The sequence below is a fragment of the Pipistrellus hanaki genome (genome assembly GCF_964339955.1).
Source record: "Pipistrellus hanaki genome assembly, chromosome: 19".
Classification (NCBI taxonomy): domain Eukaryota; kingdom Metazoa; phylum Chordata; class Mammalia; order Chiroptera; family Vespertilionidae; genus Pipistrellus; species Pipistrellus hanaki.
The window spans coordinates 14,081,306-14,103,664 of record NC_140521.1 but is presented as its reverse complement, the minus strand read 5'-3'; the positions used below and the strand labels follow the sequence as shown (position 1 = coordinate 14,103,664).

General features: G+C 43.1%; 1 protein-coding gene across 4 annotated transcripts in view; it reads right to left on the bottom strand.

Annotated features, from left to right (window-relative positions):
• Nucleotides 1–22,017, bottom strand: part of APLP2 (amyloid beta precursor like protein 2) — a 58,018-nt gene extending 36,001 nt beyond the window's left edge. For 3 of the 4 annotated variants that reach the window (XM_084867628.1, XM_084867630.1, XM_084867631.1), the window contains exon 1: nt 21,805–22,017. In XM_084867628.1, the coding sequence (XP_084723754.1) occupies nt 21,805–21,921 (117 nt within the window). In that variant the 5' untranslated portion in view covers nt 21,922–22,017. The remainder of the gene's footprint in view (nt 1–21,804) is intronic. The other variant, XM_084867629.1, reaches the window with a different exon arrangement.
• Nucleotides 22,018–22,359: the final 342 nt, after the last annotated feature.

Below are 22,359 nucleotides of genomic sequence, written 5' to 3'. Positions count from 1 at the left end.
GTATTTTTGCAACTTAAACAAACCTCTAAAATTAGTTCAAAATAAACTGGTTTTGGTTTTTTAATCTTGTTCACTGCCTGCCTGAATTTTAATCAGGATTACATGGATTCAATTTGTCAAAAGAGAAGGACAAAGAGTAAGTATAATCAGAGCAGGCCCAATACCTAAAAAACATACTGTTTTATTGAGCACATGAGCACTCATTCTAACGTGGTAAAATCCCATGTGCACAAACATTAAACCATAATTCTCTCCGATGGGAGGACAATTGCAGTTCTGCTCAGAGCCTAAGACATAAGAAAGTCCACTCTTGTTACTGTCAAAGGGGTGCCTACAGTTTGGAGCCTTTAAAGTACCTTCATCAACTGTACAAAAGTGAAGCTTTCAATGAAAAAAACAAAGACCCAAGCTTCAAACACTGTAACCCGCTACCGAATAAAATAGCCGGAGTCTTGTCAAGCGTCTTCCAGCAAACGAAGCAAAGCCGATTCGTAAAAGTGAGTTTTCATCACACCGGCTGAAAATCACTGACCTCTAATTGGAAGCTGGTGAATTAGGGTTGGGAGAGAAAAAAATCCAAATATAAAAGGTCCACTGACAGATAGCAGCTATTATGTATGATTTTCATAGGCAGTAATTTATACAGCTAATCCCTGCTTTTATGAGAGCTCTAATATTAAAGCATAAATGAGGTATCACTGCCAAGACTAGAAGGGTTTTAGACGGTCTCTTAGGCTTTTGACAGGGCCACCTGGATTACACTGGTAAGGGTCCAAGCACCAAGATTTACGTGAGGTCTTCTTTACACATGTGTGTCTGGGATGAGCAGGAAGTCTTTTATAAAAGAAGTTATTGAAAAGCATATTCAGTACTTTTATATTTTTTAAAAAAAGATGCAGAACAGTGTTTATGGGCCTAAAATTCTAAAGTTTTTTCCTGGCTCCTGTTTCTTTCCACTGTCCCACAGTAAAATAGGAATCCTAAACCAACCAATTCCCACAGGTAAGGCGACACTAGGGATGTGCCCTGTCCACCCTCAGGCATCTGCTCAGCCCGCTTCCGGTCTCAGGGGAAGCGTGCAGTGTGCTGCTCTATCTGTACAGCAGGGCTGCTAACACCCGCACTGCTCCAGGCTTGCTGTAGGATTAAATGAAGATAATGCGCTGAGCACGATGCCCACCTCAGAGCACGCACTCAAATGCTAGCCTGGTTATCACGGGGCTGGTTCCTAAGGATTTCATTCTCTGTGGACATTACACAGAGCTGGGGCTTAACCCACGGGCACCCAGGGAAAGAACACGTGAGCTCCTTGCGTGGCCAGGCACCCCCAAAGCCAGGAGAGCGTGAAATGGGGTTAGAGGACTGCACATGGCTTGTTTGCAGATTAAACGGGACATGCCTAGAGCAGGCTGCAGTAATCCTCCACATTTCATTTTGTGGGATTCAGTTGGCAAATGTTTACATGAATATTTTAATGCTGCCCTATTTATTTAAAGAAAAATCACCGGGAGCTGCTGGCTTGCTAGCTTCCTGGATCCGGTCTGGCTTTCGATTGGCTGAGAAGTGTAGACAGCACGAATCTGCAGTAACTATTAAGTCACTGTTGTGATTTTTTTTAAAAGCACTATGTGAATTATTTCTCTAAGTGAGTCTTCTTAAGGCATATTCCCTATACTTACCAGCTATGCCACCTCATGGTGGTGATTTCCTCACTCTCTTATCTTAGCTATCACTTGTGTGCAATCTAAATACGGCATTATCCAAATTTTAGGTATTACAATAAATGACACCTACAATATTAGCTTTGGTTCACATTACAACAGACAGAACTCCTACTTTCCCAAAACTCCTGATATCTAAGAAACACGGCTAGGAAACAAAGAGGCTTCCGTGAATGAGATTCTGCATGATTCTAAAGCTAAGCAGCAATCTTTCATAATTTGAACGCAGAGGTCAAAAAGCCAGGAGGCTTGAGCATTAATATAAGATGATCTTAATGGTGTGAACTTGGGCTTAACCTTTGAACTCAAGGGCCAGGATTACTTAAAAAATTATTTACTACGAATGAATAAAGTATGTGCAAGCCTAGGGGAGTTTATAGAGGGATGCACTTTCTTCAAAGGGTAAAATGATTCAAGTTAAAAAACACCCAGAAGTATTACTGATTAAATATTAATAATTAAATACGTTCATTCTAAATCAATACTATTGAGTCACAGATGATAGAAATGCAACTGATGGGAGGTTTTCTGTGGAATTCCAAGCACAAACCTGGCAATATTATCAGAAATTATAAACATACTTCTGGCTGATCTGAAGCTCTGTGATACGGTGTTTATTGAATGCATTCTCACAGCCATGAAAAATTAGGTAATTTTTTAGCATATTTCAAAATGTCATGTACTTGAAATGTAATCACTTATACCTTTTAAAGAAGTATTCAGACAGACCCATTTCACTAAAATAATCAATCTAATGGATATACCATGGTTATGTTGGGAAACTATCCAACATGTCTGCTTTGGCTGCAGAGCTCTGACTTCAAGATGTTACAACCATAGCCCTGGCCAGGCGGCTCAGTTGGGTGGAGGATATTTTTCCATGGATTTTTAGCAAGAGTGGATGGGAGGAGGAGAGACAGAGAGAAACATCGATGTGAGAGAGACACATAAATTGGTTGGATTGGCTGCCTCCTGCATATGCCTCTGACCAGGGCCTGGGATGAAGCTTACAATCTAGGTACGTGCCTTTGACTGGAATCAAACCTGGGACCCTTCAGTCCACAGGCTGAAGCTCTATCCACTGAGCCAAACCGGCTAGAGCTCACTTTTAACTACTCATATCCAACAAAACAACCGTAAAAATAACAAAAATATGAAAGTGCCCACCCTCTCCTAGTTCAAAGCAGTCAAAAGGCATCTTTCCTATGATTTACACAGCATCTAAATCTGAAAGTAAATACAGGCTGAATTATCAGCTCACTCCAGATCTGCTTGCAGACAATAATGCTTCCTGTCTGGGATCCATGCCCATCCATGTGCATTATTGTAATTATCAGCCATTTTAAAAATAAAGTAATAAAGCTAGTATGAGCTGCTGGTCAGTATGTGTGTTGCATGCTGCCACTGGGGCAGGATACATAGTCAGAAGCTGGGGAAACTCCTTGGCAAGTGGAATGGGGAAACTAAGACAGCTGAACACACTGGCCAAGCAATTTACAGCCAGACCCAGAAGGTCACCTCCCTGGAGATAACATCCAGGCCTCAGTTGTACTTTAGCTCCAGGCCCAGAAAAGCAGCAAAACCAGGTGGGTGACGCCAGGACCAGCTGCAATAGCTCATGACCCCTGCCCTGGAACTGACCAATCATTGGAGACTATGACCCTAAAAGGGTATTCCTGGAAAAGCTGATGACTATTCTATTGAAATTATCCCTAAACTCCCAGCCTTTAAAAACCCTCAAAACAAAGCAAGGGACCCAGCAAGCACCCCACCCCCTTCCTGCCCCAGGAGGATGCCTGCACTACCCCCTCCCCCCTCTTCTTCCCTCCACAGGCGTGCAGCTCCTAAACTCAAAGGGACTCCAGGAGACTGGCAAGCAGGGGAGCGATGGGTAACAGCAGCCCATCCCGGGCTAACCCCCCTGAACCTGTCTCTGAGGACCCCCTTTCTCTGACTTCCAGTGAGCCAGAGCAACCCATCTATGCTCTCCTGTTTCTTCTTCTTTGCTAAGCCCTTCCCTATTTCACTGTCCACTTCCCATCTTTAACAACAAACTCCCACAATCACCTGGTCTCGGGCTGTGAAGAACCCACACACTACAGGCCAGCCCTAGGCAGACCAGCTCAGGGCCTCCCTAGGATCCAGCCACCTAACTACTGAGTAAATGCATAAAGGAGAAAAAAGCTACACTCAAGTAAGAAGAATGACTAAGATGGATGTAAATGTGCGCAAACACACACACACACACACACACACACACACACACAGTGAAAAGTACAACAGCCCTACTGTTCTCCCTGTCAGGTGCCTCAGGGGCGCTGTGGCCACACTCCCGCCCTCCATGACCTGTTCTCACACGCGCTCTAAATGATCTCAGCACACATTACTCTTCCCAGTCTAAGGGATTCCCACCCTTTACCAATGACCCCTGCCTCACTCCATCTCCCAACCTGTGCTCAGCACCACTCTCTCTGACCCTTGTGTCCACATGCCAGCCAGGGTCTTTCCAACCTCAAGTTTCTCCACCTAGAACTCCCCTCCCCTCCCCTGCTCTTCCTGAGGAGACAGACACATTCTCACCTTTCAGGACCTGAGGGGCCTTACTGAGGACAGTCCCCAAGACATGGCTGCCCCCCCCTCCTCACTGCCCCTTCCGCCCCCCAGCAATCTGAAACTACCTGCACTGGCCAGCTCCCTCCATTAGACTGTGAGCCAGTCCTCATCTGTTTTCTAAACACAGTATCTGGAAACGGCACCTAGAATAAATGGCAATCATTTACACCAAAGCAGATCGATAATGATAATGAATGCTAAATTAAACTTTAAAAAGAAGCACGTGCAGTATGGCAAGTTTGGAATTTTTTGCCAAGCGAATCCATGTACACAGCCTGAAGAGTCACGTAACACAGGCTCACAGGAGGATGCAGCCTTCGGCCCCAGGCGCTGGGAGGTGGTCAGATGTCAGGTTTCAGATGTGGGTGTGCTGTGTTTTGAGTTCAAAGGTTATCCAAGTGGCAAGAGTGGAGATATTTCCCAGACAAAGATATAGGTCATGAACTCGAGCTGGAATTATGAATTTGCAATTCAGTAACAAGCTGAAAGAATTTTAAACTCCAGAGATTAGATAGGATCAGTCTAAATGGAGGACAGAACTATAAGAAATATCAACATTTGCCCAGATGGTATGGGTAAGTGGTTGAGCGTCAACCCATGAGCCAAGAGGTCACCAGTTTGATTCCCATTTAGGGCACAGGCCAGGTTTTGGGCTCGATCCCAATAGGGCAGCACGCAGGAGACAGCTGATCGATGTTTCTCTCTTATCAATGTTTCTATCTCTCTGTCCCTCTCCCATCCTCTCTCTAGAATTAATAAAAATATATTTTTAAAAAGAACTATCAACATGAAGGTGTAGAATAAGTCCATTGCTGAGGGAGAAAAACCAGGAGATAAAGCAGTACCAACTGAGATGCCAGCCTGCGATTTCCCCGGGTTATGGAGCACTGGTCACTTCAATGTGGTGAAAGGGACAGAAACACGGCCACGGAGCCCAGGAGACACGACAGGGGAGGAACCAGTCTGAGTACGGCCAGAAGGTGAGTCTCCCGGATCAAGCATTTCCCATGAAGATCGGCATCCAAATCGAGATGTGGCTATAAAGGTAAATATATGCTGAACTTCAAAGATCCCGTATGTAAATTGAAAAACGTCTAGTTTCTCATTAATTATATTACATGCTGATTTTATAATATGATTATATATGTAGAAATGATAACATATCAGCTATGAGTTAAATAACATATGTTGTTAAAACTAATTTCATCTATGCTTGCTTTTAAAGAAAATGCTAACCGGAAAAATTTAATCGCACATGCGCCTTGTGTTAATTTCTACTGGATGTGCTGTGCTGAATGTTCAGTTAGCACTGTGCTAAGAAAGACATGGCCTGAATGATTTTTTTCTTTCACCTGTAGATGCCATTTAAATACACTTTCCCCCTGACCAGTATGGTCAATGGTTAATGTCAGCTCACACATCAAAAGGGAACCCCGTCAGGGGCAAGTACCTGGGTTGCAGGTTTGATTCTCCGCTGATTCCCTGCCCCCGAGTGTGGCAGGCAACCAACCCATGCGTGTGTGTATGTGTGTTTCCCTCTCTTTCTCCCCCCCGCCCAAACCCCTCTCTTCCACTCTCCCTAGGGGGGAGGGGGGGGGAATCAATGGAAAAAAATACCCTCAGGTGAGGATGAACAAAATGAACAAAGAAAACAAAAATGACATAACATAAATGCACTTTCCTTTCTTCCATTATGAAGACTAGCAAGTGTTCCTGGTGACGCAAGCACGCACTCACATAGTACCTGGAGGACTGAGAAATCCTCAAGCTGACAAGAGTTACGTGGGTGAGAGCCACACAGGCTGTCTGAAGAGGCCAGGCTAGCTCAAGAGACAAGCAGTTACAAGCAAAATAAGGAGCAGGAATCAGACAGAAAAAAGGACCTTGAGGCATTTCTTCTTAAAAAGATTGATTATGTAAATGAGTAAGGTGCCAAGAGCCCAAGTTCTTATTGTATCCCATTGCTGGACCGGGGAGGAGGGGGACACACACACAGACACTCTCCCTCCACCCCAACTCTTTAGATTCACTTATGTGTTCATGTCTGACTGAGACAATCAATCAAACAAACCCTCTCCCAGGCTTCTGAGCACCACAGACCAAAATCCAAAGGTCTGCAGAACAGATGAAGTATGTATTAGGCTCCAGTGATAACAAGATGAATGAATCGCCAGTCTTCAAAGACCTCAACTGTGTGGAGGCTTGGTGTGGTGGGGAGACAGCATATAAACAAAAGAGCCCTAATAAAAAGGGGAAGTCTCAAACTGTCAGAAGAGATCCCCAACTGCTGTTTGATCGCTTTCTAATGGCAGTCAAAGGCAGCCACAATGAAAGGTACACTAATACCCCTATTTTCTATAGGCATAATATTACAAGTTGGAAGTCTGTTCCTGAACAAATATGAGAATAAAGAGAAAAAAGAACAGACACAAATGCTGTTATAAACATACATATCTAGATTCTAGAAGCTCTTTTGGATTGCTCCCTTTATGGGAGAGAGTGGCTAAAGCTTCTCAAAATCTAGTGAAGTATGACTCGCTGGTGTGGCTCAGTGGTGGAGCTTCGACCTATGAACCAGGTGGTCCCAGTTTGATTCCCAGTCAGGGCATATGCCCGGGTTGAGGGCTTGATCCTCAGTGTGGGACATGCAGAAGGCAGCCGATCAATGACTCTCCTCATTGATGTTTCTCTCTCTCTCTCTCTCCCTCTCCCGTTCATTTTGAAATCAATAAAAATATATATTAAAAAATACTTAGTAAAGTACAGAAAGGGGACTTCTTTTCCTTGCAAACTTCTCTGGAGCAAGCCTGAGTATTCCTTTGTTCCTTCAGGTTTAGAAGCCTGGACGATTCTCACTGCCAATTCACTGTAGCACCCGAATGCCTCAGTCATGCCAAAGACAGAGCCAGGCATTTTTCCAAAGAGGCACGTTCACTGACTTAGTCCTCCCAATTTCAACTAGTCTTCCTGGACAACTCTGAGATGTCTCTGTACCAGTGCTTGCAGCCTTCCCTGGACACGGATTTTCTTTAAATCCATCTAATCTTTTTCTCCCCCTGGAGTAATCAAAACTATCCTCTATTCCTTGTGCTAAAGCTTTCTTCCTTTGATGATTTACAGCCATCTACAATTATTCTGCATAACAGCATGCCATTTTTATTTGAATTCAGATACTCCATAAAAGCAAATCAATAAAAAGTAGATGACAGCATGGCAAACATTGGCAAATTCTAAACCACTACACTTTGGATTAAAAACAAATGACAACCACCTTGTTAAATTCATTTTATGTATTTTATAGTGAAAACTCCCAAATGGTCTTTTATTCTTTTTGTTGTTGTTAGTCCCTACCTGAGGATTTTTAGAGAGAGTGGAAGGGAAAGGGAGAGACAGAGAGAGAAATATCGATGTGAGAGAAACACATAGACTGATTGCCTCCTGCATGCACCCCAACCAGGGCCAGGGATCAAGCCTGCAACCACAACCACAGTACATGCCCTTGCCTGGAATCGAACCTGAGACCCTTTAGTCCACTGGCCAACAGCTCTACCCACTGAACTAAACCAGCCAGGGCTGGTCTTTGTTCTTTAATATATAACTACAATCCACACCAATACATATATAATACATACTATGTATCTATGTGTATATCTACATATACATGGTATGGTTTATTAAAAAACACTACAATTATTCATGTCCTTAGATCAGCCTCTAAAAGACATTCAACCCAAACATGTAAGAAAAAAATTATTTTTGCCAACATATATAGTGCCTTTACAAAAAAAAAGTCTTAGTAATTTTCAACAGCACGTGTTAGCACACACACAGTCTACAAAAATCCTTCCTTGTTTTTCTTCTAAATAGTCTTACAAAGTCATCAGAAATAGTTCACCTTGAACCTGTCAGAAACAGGCAAGTCAAGCAGCTATTTAGGTATGTAATACTATCTGGTAACTGAGTACCCAAGCCAAATTTGGGCGATCCACGTTGGCTTGTATTAGAACGATTTCCCTTTGCCCTGCTCATCTCTTGGGAACAGTTATTAACAAGCTCAATGGGAAAAAACTTGCAATTCACTTGTAATACTTAATGCCAGGATGAAAGTAGATATACATATTAGGTTAAACTGACTTCTTTGGCCCTGTAAAAACAAAAAAAAAATTTGATTTCAAAGTTTTCCAAATATATATACTAAATCTAACATCACAAAAGCCGCTGTATCATAGTCTCAGTAATACTTAACATAGAATTTTACTTGGCCAACATATGCTCCCATAAAATGACATAATTTTATCTACATTTGTATAAGACATTTTTTACCCTCCTGGTCACTTTGTCTCTTTACTCTCTTCCAAACATTTTTGCCATAAAACTCCAAAATATTCCAAAAACTGATGTAGCACTGATACATTTCAAATGTATCTTCACTGATGACCAAGTAAAAAGAATGCTCAAAGGGTATGCTTCTTGATAACGTTTACTGAAGCAACCTTCATTGCCTCAAACTAGACATGGAGTTTATGTTCTCCTTTACCTACTCCTGGCTTTTTGGGAACAGACATCAGTACAGCTCATAGAGCTATCAGACAACCATAGGGATATTTTAACGAGGATCCATTCACCCGCAGCGACTGGTACTAGATCTGCAATATGCACTGCCTCCATTCTGTGACAAGCTCAGGGTCTTTACTCACTACACACAAACACACAAAACCGCCTGTAACAGCTCAACGTGACTGGGGATTTATCAGGTTGGAGTCTGTGCTTTGCATTTAATCTTTTTCAATCAATATTTAAAACATTTGTATCTGTCCTGCTTATTATTTCCATTGTTTAAAAGTACCACCAGACAACATTCAGTCTCAATGGCTTGCAACAATTCACAAGATTACTCTTTCAAAATGACAGCCCAGCCGAAAACGGTTTGGCTCAGTGAATGAAGCGTCGGCCTGCGGACTGAGGGGTCCCAAGTTCGATTCCAGTCAAGGGCATGTACATTGGTTGCGGGCACATTCCTGGTTGGGGGTGTGCAGGAGGCAGCTGGTTGATGTTTCTCTCTCATTGATGTTTCTAGCTCTCTGTCCCTCTCCCTTCCTCTCTGTGAAAAATCAATAATATATATATATATATATATATATATATATATATATATATATATATATATATATATATGTTTTTAAAAATGACAGCCCAGCTGGTTATTTTATTAATGTAGATCCAGTGGAAGCTAATCAAACCTCAAATAGTAATTTTTCTTAAAAGTTGCTGGGGGAGGGAGAATTTCTAGAAAGAAAAACATTCAAAAGGGGGTGCGGCACAGCCCAGTCCAACCAGCCAATCAAAGAAAATCCTGTTACCAAATGTGGCCTTTAGTTCACTTGAAGCCTGCCCTGAGTGACAGATGCTTACTACAAGTTGGACGGCCAAGTGTGTGTACTGATCTACACCAGCAATTCCTGACCTGTGTGCCTTGGCACACTGATGTGCTGCTAGAAATTTTAAAACATGCAATACCTGACTCTTTTCTGTTAGACTGTCAAAAAATGACAGCAGCCAACACAACAATAGCCATGGAGTATGAAGGAATCAAAATTATATCTATTTTATTTTGTCATATCAGAAAAAAATATGGGTGTGGCTTTTTTTTTTTTTTTGGTGTGCCACAATATTAGTAATTAGCTTACGTGTGCCATGAGAGGGAGGAGGTTGAAAATCGCTGCTCTACACCATTTTATATAGGGGACTAACAAATTTCGGTAATGCACAGAGGTCCTGGAACCAATCCCCTGTAGATGCCAAAGGTAGTTAAGTTTTGGGGGAGTAAAAAGTTATACAAGGATTTTTGACTGCACAGGGGTCAAAGCCCCTCACACCCACAATCAACTGTACATTTTTTTTTTTAATTTACACTAGGCTACAGACAGCAAAAATGCTAGAAATCAGATTCAAAGAGAAAAGCTTAAAGTAGCCAGAGATAAAGAACGCATTACCTTGAAAGCAGCAACAACTATGCTGACAGCTAAGTCAAGCTGTGGGTTATATATTCAGCAGTAGGATACTGGTCTCATTAAATATGAGCAGTAACATAAGATCTTTAACATGATGAAAGAAAGTCTATTTCCGATGACCCTATCTTGCAAGAAAGGTAGTGAGACAGGTATTTGGTAAAAGAATGTCATCAAACAACCTACCCTTGAAAAAAATTCGAAAGTGTGTTTTGGAAGAAAAAACTTATCCCAGAAAGAAGGTCAGAGATACAAGAGGCATGAAGAATAACAAAGAGTATATGTAAATCTAAATCTGAGACTCTCGACGGCACTGAAAATTTGAATTACCTGAGGAGTGTTTAAAAAATACAGTCATACACCACTCATGACAGGGATAGGTGCTAAGGAATGAATCAAAAATGCACTTACATAATCCTAGATGGTCCAGTGGTTGGCAAACCACAGCTCTTAAGCCACATGTGGCTCTTTGGCCCCTTGAGTGTGGCTCTTCCACAAAACACCACATGCGGGCATGCACGGACAATGCAATTGAAACTTTGTGGCCCATGCGCAGAAGTCGGTTTTTGGCCTGGGTGAGTCTATTTTTGAAGTGGCATTGGAACACTCAAGGGGCCAAAGAGCCGCATGTGACTCGTGAGCCGCAGTTTGCCGACCACTTGGTCTAGCTAGCTTACTACACACCTAGGTTGTAAGGCTACAAGCCTGAACAGCATGTAGCGGTACTGAATACTGTAACACAATGGTAAGTACAAAACTTTTAATAGTCCAGGGATAACAGTTAATAATATTGCATTGTATATTTGAAAGTTGCTCAGAGTAAATCTTAAAAGTCTGGCTCAAATAAACTCATTAAAATTCTATCAGTTTGGACATTTCTTACGCTGACACAACCGTACAGCTTAAACTTACAAAATGTTCTATGTCAATTATAACTCAATTTTAAAAATTAAGTAGAAAACTTGAAAAAAACATGTGAACTGCAGTGCAAGTCCTGATCAGAATAAAATGTATAGCTTTACATAAACTCATTAGAAAAGAAGGCTGAAAAAAATTTTAATTCAGCAGTCATCTCAAATTGTTAGAAAAAGAACAAACTGATGCAGTGATTTGTAGAAAGAAGAAAATAATGTGCAGGAAGTAATAAAAATAAAATAAGAAGACCATAATAGAGATGATCAACAAAACCCAAAGCTGATTATTTAAAAAGATTATTAGGAACAGACTCTTCCATATACAGTGGCTGCGGCACAGGCAGTTGCTGGACTCACCCCCTTCCGTGAGCAAACTCAAACATATATGAATACAGAGACCAATTCCTCCTGTTAGATAAACGGCTGAATGAACAGCTTCTGAACAAGCCAGAGAAGAGATGGACCACAGAGGGAGGTAAATATGGGGGTTCCCGCTACAATGCCCGGAGCCCTCTGGCCCCTAAGCAAGCAGAACAGGGTCCCGACCCCTGTCCTGGGAGCCACCCCAGTCTAGAAAACCAGTGCCTCGGGCACCATAAGAACCAGCTCCACTCCAACTGGCTTTCCAAAGCTATCGGGCGCACAGCACCTGGACAGAGGTCACTTCCACACAAGCACACTTTGTCCAGAGAAAGCGGAGGAGCTGAGGATGCTCTCAGGGGGTGTGAATATACTCCAGGGTAAAGGTGATCTAAGCTGGCCTCCACCCCCACAGGGTGGGTGGAGGCTCTATCGGGATGCTCTAGCCAGCCTGCTAAGTCCCTGCGGCACATTCCCAGTCCCCTCCCTCGCCCACTTAAGGTCAAACAGAGCTAGTATTACACCTGACCTCCCCATCCAGAGCTGCTCCTGCTCATAGGCCAGTGGCCCTGACACCTTAGACACCTCCTAAGTTCCTATGGCCTGCCCGAAAGACCTGGCACCAGAGCCTACACAGAGGCCGCTTCTACATAAGGCCACTTTTTTCAAGGTGTAGAGAAATAGCTATTTTGTCTAATCCTCATAAGAAATTATAAGATAAATAATTATAAGATAAATTGTTAGATAAATAATTTACTTATAAAGAATTCAAAGAAATGGTCATGAGACTGCTCACCATACTAGAGAGTGGAATATGAGAACTTGGAATTTCAACTAAGAGTTAGAAAGTATAAAGAACTAAGTAGACCTTCGGAAGAAAAAAAAAAAAAAAAAGAAAGAAAAAAGAAAAAAAGTCAACAGACCTGAAAAATACAATAACTGAAATGAAAAATACCTTAGAAAGAATCAACATCAGATGAGCTAATTCAAAAGAATGGATCAGTGGCCTGGAACAGACTCATCCTTATACAGTAGAGATATTAACAACAAAGGTGTCATAGGAAATTAGAAAGAAAAGGATGGCCTTGACAATAAATGGTGAAGCTGGTATAAGCTAGATATCCATACGGAAAAGAGGAATAAAAAACTGATGCTTTATAACTAATCAAAAATCAGTTCTAGGTACACTGTATTTCCAAATGTGGCAGGCAAACAAAAGGCTTCTAATCTACAACAAAGTAGAATATCTATGTCCTCAGAGTAGGAAAAGACTTCTCAAATAGGACACAAAAAGCACCTACTGTGACACTTTGAAAGCAAATAATTTAAAAAGAAAACAAACTGGTAAATTAGACATGAAAATTAAGAACTTCAAAGGACATCATTAAGAGAGTGAAAAGGCAAGCTGCAGAGAGAACATTATCATCTCAATAACCTCAATCTGGAAACATCCCAAATGTCCATCAATAGCAGAACAAATTGTGGTTTCTTCAGACACAATGGAGTACTATATAGCAATGGAAACAAATGAACCACAGCTCTACTCAACAATACAGACCCTCAAAAACGCGTTTAGTCCAAGAGGCCAGATACCAAAGAATACATACTGAAGGACTGTATTTACATAAAACTAGAGAACAGGAAAAAACTCAAAAATGGTGTTAAGGAATGAATGCTGAGGCGGTAAAACTATAAAGGAAAGCAGGAAGCAATTGCATACAACAAAAGTCAGGGTAACAGTTACTGGAGAGGGTGAGGGGGGATATTCTATTTCTTGACCTTGGTGGTAGTGGCACAAATTGTCTGCTTTATGAAAACACACTGATATATATATATATATATATATATATATATATATATATTTTTTTTTTTTTTTTTTTTTTTTCTTTTGTGTACTTTTAAATTTTAAAAACTCAAAAATACCCAGGGGCTTCTGATGTTGGGTGGCCAGAAATGGTGCTCTGTATGCTGGGTGCGTTCAGGAGTATGGCACTACTTCTATTTAAAGTATCTTAGCCATCTTATCTTCTAAAATTTCACAAACCACCACCAAACAACGAACACTACATGGATAAACCAGTATTTATTACAACCAAGAGCCAGAGCAAGTTTCTCTGGAATTCAAGGAGATGACAGAGCTCTCTCTCGGCATGCAAACAGGAATAGGAACACTCAACTCCCAGCTCAAAATAAGAGTTACCTCTGGAAGGAAGGTAAATGGCATTGGAAGAGTTTAAAGGTCTATCATAAATTTCGGTATCTATAATACTTTAGTTACTTCAAAAAGAAGGGCTAAGGCAGATATGGAAATGTTAAAATTTAACAAAAGATAGGAGTATTTTTTTATTTTTATTTATTTATTTATTTAAATATATTTTATTGATTTTTTACAGAGAGGAAGGGAGAGAGACAGAGAGCCAGAAACGTCAATGAAAGAGAAACATCGACCAGCTGCCTCCTGCACACCCCCCACCGGGGATGTGCCTGCAACCAATGACATGCCCTTGACCAGAATCGAACCCGGGACCCTTCAGTCCGCAGACTGACGCTCTACCACTGAGCCAAACCGGTTTCGGCATATAGGAGTATTTTTTTTTATATATTTACTACATTATGTTGGAAATGTACATAATTAAAAAGAGTAAAATAAAAGGTTCTCCACTCTTATCAGCTCATTTCTCCAGGTAAAAATTCTGCTTCAACCAAAGCAAGTCATCAGTTAGCCTGCCAGAAACAAAGCCTAAAATATTCAAAAATACTATGTCCTATCCCACCGCCACTCAATCCCAGGTTTTCTTCTTCTCTAGACTATCATCCATGTCTCCTATCCAATTTTGCACATCCTTCATCATTCCAGCCATTTTATTCTGAATGCAATATCCCTCAAAATGAAGGGCCAAGATCCTAATAACTGGACTGTGTGTCTCCTCCAATGTCTCATTTCGCCTTTTAATTCACGGATACTCCTGGTTAAGAAAAAAATTAGGTCTTTTTCCTTCCAGGTAGCCCAGCTATATAACTACCCAAGCTGTATAAGCACTGGGCTGTTATCTAACCAATATCCACAGCCCTCTTTCCCAATAGAACCCAACCTGAGGTCTAAGTGATGACAGAGGTCCCGTTCCCCTCTGGTCTGGCTAGGAGCATCTGACACAAGTCTGTCCAGTAAGACTTGCGGGAGTCTTATGCTGGTGGGCTTGGGGAGAAAGGTTTCTTCCCTCTTAAAGACAGTCTCCTCTTGCCCTGGATGCTGACACATAAGAGCCTGCCTGTGGAACTGAAAGAGCCCCGTTGCAACCACGAGGCTTTAGGGGAAGGCAGACTGAAAAGGCTGTGCCCTCAACAAACGGCCCCTGTGGGTGCCCGACTCCAAATGCTGGTTATCTTTTCTCTAGACCACAATCTTATCCGTCATCGGTTACTGAATCAACTTCTTCCCAATGTTTTGTCCATCAACGAGGCCAGTGACTGTAAATCTGGTACCCGTAGTATTTTCTCTTCCAAATAACCCCATACAGAGTGTTTTATAAGACTCTCCACATATTTTCTTACTTTTTTTTTTTCCCCCCCCGCAGAATACAAAGATTATTTTTTAAAAAGAGCCTGCACATGCCCTGGCCAGTGTGACTCAGTGCTTAGAGCGTTGGCCCACAAACTGAAGGGTTGTGAGTCCAAGAGCATGTACTGGGATCCCAGGTTCGATCCCCTGCCCTGGCCGAGGCATATTTGGGAGACAACCAACCGATGTGTCTCTTTCACATCAATGTTTCTCTCTCCCTCTCCCTCTCTACTTAAAAAAGGAAAAAAGAAAAAGAAAAGAAAAATATCCTTGAGTGAGGATTAAGAAGACAAAACAAAAAAGAACCTGCATGCTATATTTAAAAGGCGTTAAAATGAAAAGTTTGCCCTGGCTGGGTGGCTCGGTGATTGGACGTCCTCCTAGGGACCAAAAATGTTTCGGGTTCAATTCCTGATTGGAGCATATATCTAGGTTGCAGTTTCAATCCCAGGTCAGGGTGCATATAACCCTGTGTCTGTGTGTGTCCTTCTAAAGTCAATAAACATATCCTCTAGGAAGAATTTTTTTTTTAAAAAAAAAGGTACAAAAGTTTTTAAAAAGCTATAGAAAATGTAAAACACAGCGTTCCCTGTAATTACATGTAGTAGTTTCTATGAAATTGGTGTCTTTCAAAGAAATACTATCAGCATTTTTCTGCAGCCAGAAGGGGAAGATTATGAAACATCCTGATGTAAAAAAGAGCAACAGACTGAGAACAGGACAAACAGACTCAACCCTGGCCCTGATGGGCGACCATAAACCCTGGGCCTCTCTGGATCCGTTTTTAGGTGAGATGAGAATGCCTACTTCGCCAGCCTGTTCGGGAACCTTTGTGAGGCAGTGTGCCCAATGAGTCCTATTGGGGTTTTTATTTGCTGGAGCTTTTTTTTTGTTTGTTTGTTTGTTTTAAAATATATTTTATTGATTTTATACAGAGAGGAAAGGAGAGAGATAGAGTTAGAAACATCGATGAAAGAGAGTCATCGATCAGCTGCCTCTTGCACACCCCCTCCTGGGGATATGCCCGCAACCAAGGTACATGCCCTTGACCGGAATCGAACCCGGGACCCTTCAGTCCCCAAGCCAACGCTCTATCCATTGAGCCAAACCGGTTTCGGCTGGAGCTTTGTTTTGTTGTTTTTCTCCACTTGCTCAGAAGATCACCTAGGAAGCGTTGGGAAGAGAGAATCCCAGAGGCACTCACTGAGAATCCCTGGGGTGGGGCCTAAGTCACAAGCGAGGGCATTCACTGGAGTAAAAAGCCCTGCATTTGTTTTCACTGCTGCACTAACATCGGACACCAGTTGTATGACTAACAAGTGAGAATTCTATTATAAAAATAGATTTCAGTTATGCTTAAAAAGATGTCATTAAGAGACTTCATGGTACGTATGGAAGAAAACTTCCCTTAGCAAAAGTCATTACTAGTCATATTTGAAACAAGGGACTGGAACTCATTTCTATCCGAATGCGCCTGCGTGATTCCCCTTCCATCTCAGGCCACAGATCAAGGTACACTTCATTAAATAAGTAAGCATTAATCTAGTTTATCTCATTTTTTAAAAACTCAAGAAAATTGGACTGTGGGAGGTTTCAAATTCTCTCTCAAATTACCCCCTCCATAGAGATACAATGACTGAGCAAAATTTTATATTCCTACTTTTTAATCACACAGGTAACTTTATTTTCTTTCAATAGTTCAGTTTAGGGCAATTCAAATTAATACTTGTTAGGTACCAGCTTCAATAGGTAACATATGCCACTTACATAAAATGTATGTATCGGAAAGATCCAGAAGGCTGCTGTGAGGTTTCCATGAGTAACAGGATTTCAGATTCTTTTTCATTTCTCATGTTTACATGTATTTATTTTTATCTTTATAGTGAACAGCACTACCTATATAATATTTAAGCTTTAAGTTCTTTTTTTTTTAAATATATTTTATTGATTTTGTACAGAGAGGAAAGGAGAGAGAGAGAGTTAGAAACATCGATGAGAGAGAGTCATCGATCCTGCCTCTTGCATACCCCCTATTGGGGATGTGCCCGCAACCAAGGTACATGCCCTTGACCGGAATCGAACCCAGGACCCTTCAGTCCCCAAGCCGACGCTCTATCCATTGAGCCAAACCAGTCTCGGCTAAGCTTTAAGTTCTTATTTCAAGAAAATGCAGGCTGGCGTGGCTCAGTGGTTGAGCATCGACTTATGAACCAATAGGTCATGGTTTGATTCTAGGTCTGGGTAGCAGGTTCTATCCCTGGTGGCATGCAGGAGACAGCTGATCAATGATTCTCATCATAGATGTTTCTCTTTCTCTCTCTCTCATTCTCTCTCTCTCTCTCTCTCTCTCTCTCTCTCCCTCCCCCTTCCTCTCTGAAATCAATAAAAATATATTTTTAAAAAAGAGAAGAAAATACAAAAACCTGAGAATTCAGTAAGGGTACATAACATAATTAAAGACTATTAAAAGTTTTTAATTTTTTTTATTTCCCAAAGTCAACAATATCAGAGTTTAAAAAACTGATTTTTCTATTTGGAGAAAATTAATAACCTTTCACATATTCTGCCAAGAATTCTAAAGCTCTTTAGCTTTAAAAATAACCATGTTTTCAAAAGCCTTATATTATTGGGTCAGCTGACAAACGAATACAGACAGTATTTGATTTGATTAAATCACTGCATCAATGTTAAATCTCATTAAGTTGATAACTATTTTAAGGTTATGTAAGACAATGTCCTTGGTTCTTAGGAAAAACACAAGTTTCCAAAGGTAAACTGCATGATATATGCAACTTAATCTCAAATAGTTTAGGAAAAAAAAAAAAAAAAAAAGCATAACAGAATGAATAATGCATGCTAAGTAGGGGAAATGTTAACAACTGGTGAATCTGGGTAAAGGCTATGAGAGTTGTTTGTACAATTTTTGCAATTTTATGTAAGCTTGAAATTATTTCTAAATAAAATGTAATTGAAAAAAAAGCAAGAGATCAAATAACATTCAAAACTGTCCTAAGAAAACACCATCACACTTGGACCAACTTCAAGCAAGAGTTTATTGAGGGAAGAGGGGTTGGAGAGCAATATATTTTAAATTGTGCTAATAAAACCACAGGCAGGACCAACTCAAACTTAAGACGTTAAATTAGCAATCCAGACTGGCCGGCGTGGCTCGGTGATTGAGCATCAACCTACGAACCAGGTCCAATCATTTGATTCCAGATCCAATCACATGCCCAGGTTGCGGGCTTGATCCCCAGTGTGGGGTGGGCAGGAGGCAGACGATCAATGATTCCCTCTCATCACTGATCTTTCTCTCTCTCTTTCTCTCTCTCTCCCTCTCTGAAATCAACAAAAAAAATTTTTTAAATGAGCACTCTAGTAGAAATATGTGAGCCCTAGATTAGTATTTTCTAGTGGCCACATTAAAAATTGAAAGAAGAAAAACCATTAATATATTTTACTCCGCCAATATCTAAAATATTATCATTTTAATATAATCAAGGTAAAAAGCATTGAGATATTTTGCATTTTTTTTTCATCTAAGTCTTCAAAATCTGGTGTGTATTTTACAATGATAGCACACCTCCAGGCAAATGCTAAATTTTCATAGGAAATATGGGGCAGATGGGTTTAGATGAGGAAACAAATTCCCTCTCTGAGAGGAGGACCTGACTGTTAAAAAACTTAAGTTTGTCATATTTATCAAAAGATTTCTAAGATAGCTATGATAAAATAAGGACTGATATCCCTGTCTCCAAGTCATAATCAGACATAACCTATACCACCACTCGGAAATATACCAACAAGAGCCTTCTTTGCCTTTGGCTGCAGCTGTCACACTTGGGGTTGGACTTGTCTGAAAATTGGCTATCAACTGGCCCACTTCCTTTGAAACGTGACAGAAAGAACGCAAGCCCTGGCTCTCGTAAGTCTCAACGTCCACTTTATCCTCAGTGCAGAGTTTCAGCACAAATACCATTTGAGAATCCCAAATGGAAGCTTGCACACAACAGGATTTGTCTTGGATTTAGAAGAGGAAGTGACCCTGAGTACAGAGGTGTTTTTTTTCCTTCTTTTTAAACAGGTGTAAGCGATTAATCCAGTCAACACCCAGCAACACTGAAGATTCTCCAATTAATAATTCTGTGCCAAGAAACTTGATCGGGGATTTGGCTCGAGTCCCTTTGGCGAATGTCAATAGGGGCCTTCCCAGAGACATCCACGCTGAGGCCATACTCATCTAAATTAAGGCTTAGGCAATCTTTTGCCTGACAACAGATAAGTAAAAAAAAAAAAATCAAAATATATGCAAATGAATAAAATTCTGCCTGCTTCGCAAAAGAAAAAAGAAAAAAAACATTTGAAAAATAATTTAGTGAGGGCAAAAAATATAGTTCCCGAGCACAGGAGTTACCATAAAATAGCATTTAGAAACCGTTCCTGGGAGCCGGGACCGGTTTGGCTCAATGGATAGAGCGTTGGCTTGGGGACTGAAGGGTCCCGGGTTCGATTCCGGTCAAGGGCATGTACCTTGGTTGCTGGCATATCCCCAGCAGGGGGTGTGCAAGAGGCAGCTGATCGATGACTCTCTCTCATCGATGTTTCTAACTCTCTATCTCTCTCCCTTCCTCTCTGTATAAAATCAATAAAATATATTTAAAAAAAAGAAAAAGAAACTGTTCCTGGGAAATGTCTATTTCCTACCGTCTAGCCAGACTTTTCAACTGAACAATATTAGGGGTACCAATCAAAATCTAATCCAACAACTAATGCTCATATTGTTAGTTCTTTCTTTGCAGGCATACCAGTGTCAGTATTCCGCTTCCACTTGAAAGGAAGATGTTCTTTACAGCCCATGAGTCCTTTATGGTGAAACTCACCAGTGCCTGACGTTACTCGTCCCCCTGGGAAGTGAGGTCAGAGCGTGAACAATGGTTTCTGTCAGCTCTAAGGTCTCTATTCTATACAAAATCCCTTTTCCCCTTCCCCTCCCACCGCACTGATCTAACTTGCTTTCTTCATGTGGCATCATACTGGGAGGGGAGGGATGTTAAAGGCATGCATCTAACTAACCACTGTGCGGAAGCTAAAACGAATATCACTGAAAACTATTTTTCTATCAACAGGAACTCTTCCCACTTAAAACCTAAGTTCCTTTTCTCCCTACTGAATCTTTTCCCCCCTCCCTCTAAACCTTTCCTTAAAGCTTTAATCAGAATACAAACGTTTTAAGCCCTTCCATCTGCAAAAAAAAAAAAAGTTTGTTCTTGGTGAGATTTTAGACCACCCGTGGAAATAAATCTAATGAGTAAGCATTCTGCAGAACACATTCTAACTTGCGGTTTTTTGGTGTTTTTTTTTTTATTAGGAAGCCTGTCCATTCCTTGGGTCATCAAATCCAATCTCACTTCTCTCTGAAATCAGCTAACTCCGCAGAAATGGTCATTTTTTTAAAAGAAAAAATAGTGAACAGGGGAAAAGGATTATAAACCACACACACACACACACACACACACACACACATCAGAAACACTCCTTCCATCCGGCCCTGCCATTTCAAGAAGGCAGGTAAAAAAAAAATTAAAAATTAAAATAAAATAAGGTCCCAGGTCTCCCCAGGAACAGATGGGTTTCCTCACCCTGACCCCAGAGACCATCGCCCACAACCCAGGCCACTGAACCAGCTTGCGGCACAAAAATGCCTGCAAGGTGACCCTATGCACAACTAGTTAAGAGACTAGAATGATAGCAAAAAAAAAAAAAAAAAAAAAAAAAAAAAAAAAAAAAGTAGGATCACCAAAAGGGAGCCTTCCTCGGGGAAACCCACTCTTAAAAAAGGGGGGGCACCCCAGCAGCCCCGGCCACCAAGAGAAGGGTCTCCCCCTTTTTAATCCCCCCCCCCAGACTCAGGCAATTAGCTCTATTTTAAGAATTCCCCTCCGTGGCCGGGTGCCCAGCGCGGAGCACCTCCTGGAGGGGGAGGCGGGCGAGCGGGAGGCAGAGGAGCACCGGCGGCCGGGCAGGGGCGCGCGCTCGCCCTTCGCCCGGGGACCCCCGCGCTTCCACGGGGCCCACCGCGCCGGGGAGCTGAGCACCCCACCCCGGAGCCCACCTCCGCCAACAAAGGATGCCCCAGCCGCGCTGCCCGGAGGGAGAGGGGGAGAAGCCAACACTGTCCCGCGGGGAGCGCGCTGCCCATTCACCACCGGCCGCCCCGAGGTCGGAGGTGCGGACCGAAGCTCGGCTGGTCCCAGGGAGGTGTGTGTGTGTGTGGGGTGGGGGGGAGGAGGGTGATCGCGGTGGCGTCTGGACCGCGCGGGGTTCCCCGAAGACCAAGCGGCGGGGCCGGCCACGGGAGGGATGGAGGCTGCGGCGGCCGAGGCGGTCCGCCCGCCGCCCCCCGCGGCCCCGATTGCCTTTCATTTGGCCTCTGCGGCGACCGAGGCGGCCCGACATCCCCCCGGCGCTCGGCGCTGCACCACGCAGGGGCGGGGGAGGGGGCGCAGGGCCCGCCGCAGCCCGGACCCCCGCCTCCCCGCGCGGCTCGCCCCCAGCCCGCCCGCCCGCAGGCCGCGCTCCCCCGGCGGGTGAGAGAGGCCGGCGATCGGGCGCTCGTCCCCGCTGCCCACCTCGATGTAGCCGGCCAGCGCCGCGGTGGGCGCCGTGAGCCCGAGCAGCAGCAGCAGGGCGAGGAACCGGCCCGTGGCCGCGGCGGCGGCGGCCGCGCTCCCGGCGGTGGCCGCCATCCCTCCGGGTCACTCTCGCGCGCTCGGCCTGAAGCTCACACGCTGGGAACCGGACCTCTCGCTCCGCGACCCAGAAGCGTCTGAAGCCCGTGAGTCGCCGCCCAGGGGGTTTTACAGCGACCGGAACTGACTTCACAAAGCCACGCCCTCCTCCGGGACGGCCCAATGGCAGCCCGTGGAACCTCGCCAAGACACCGCCTCCTGGCCTCCCCAGGCCCAATCAGGGAACGGGAGAGCCTGCTCGCCAGGCCACGCCCCCCAGGCCGCTGACAGCCCCGCCCCCGCCCGACCCTGGGCCGCGGGAGGTGCGGAGGTGTGCAGTGTCGGGGTGGGCGCTCCCCGCTCGCTTCGGCCCAGGGTTCGAGCTCGCAAAGACCGCCTACAACACCGCGCGATCGTCAGTCCCCCTGTCCCCCTCATCCCCCGCAGCGCTGGTCA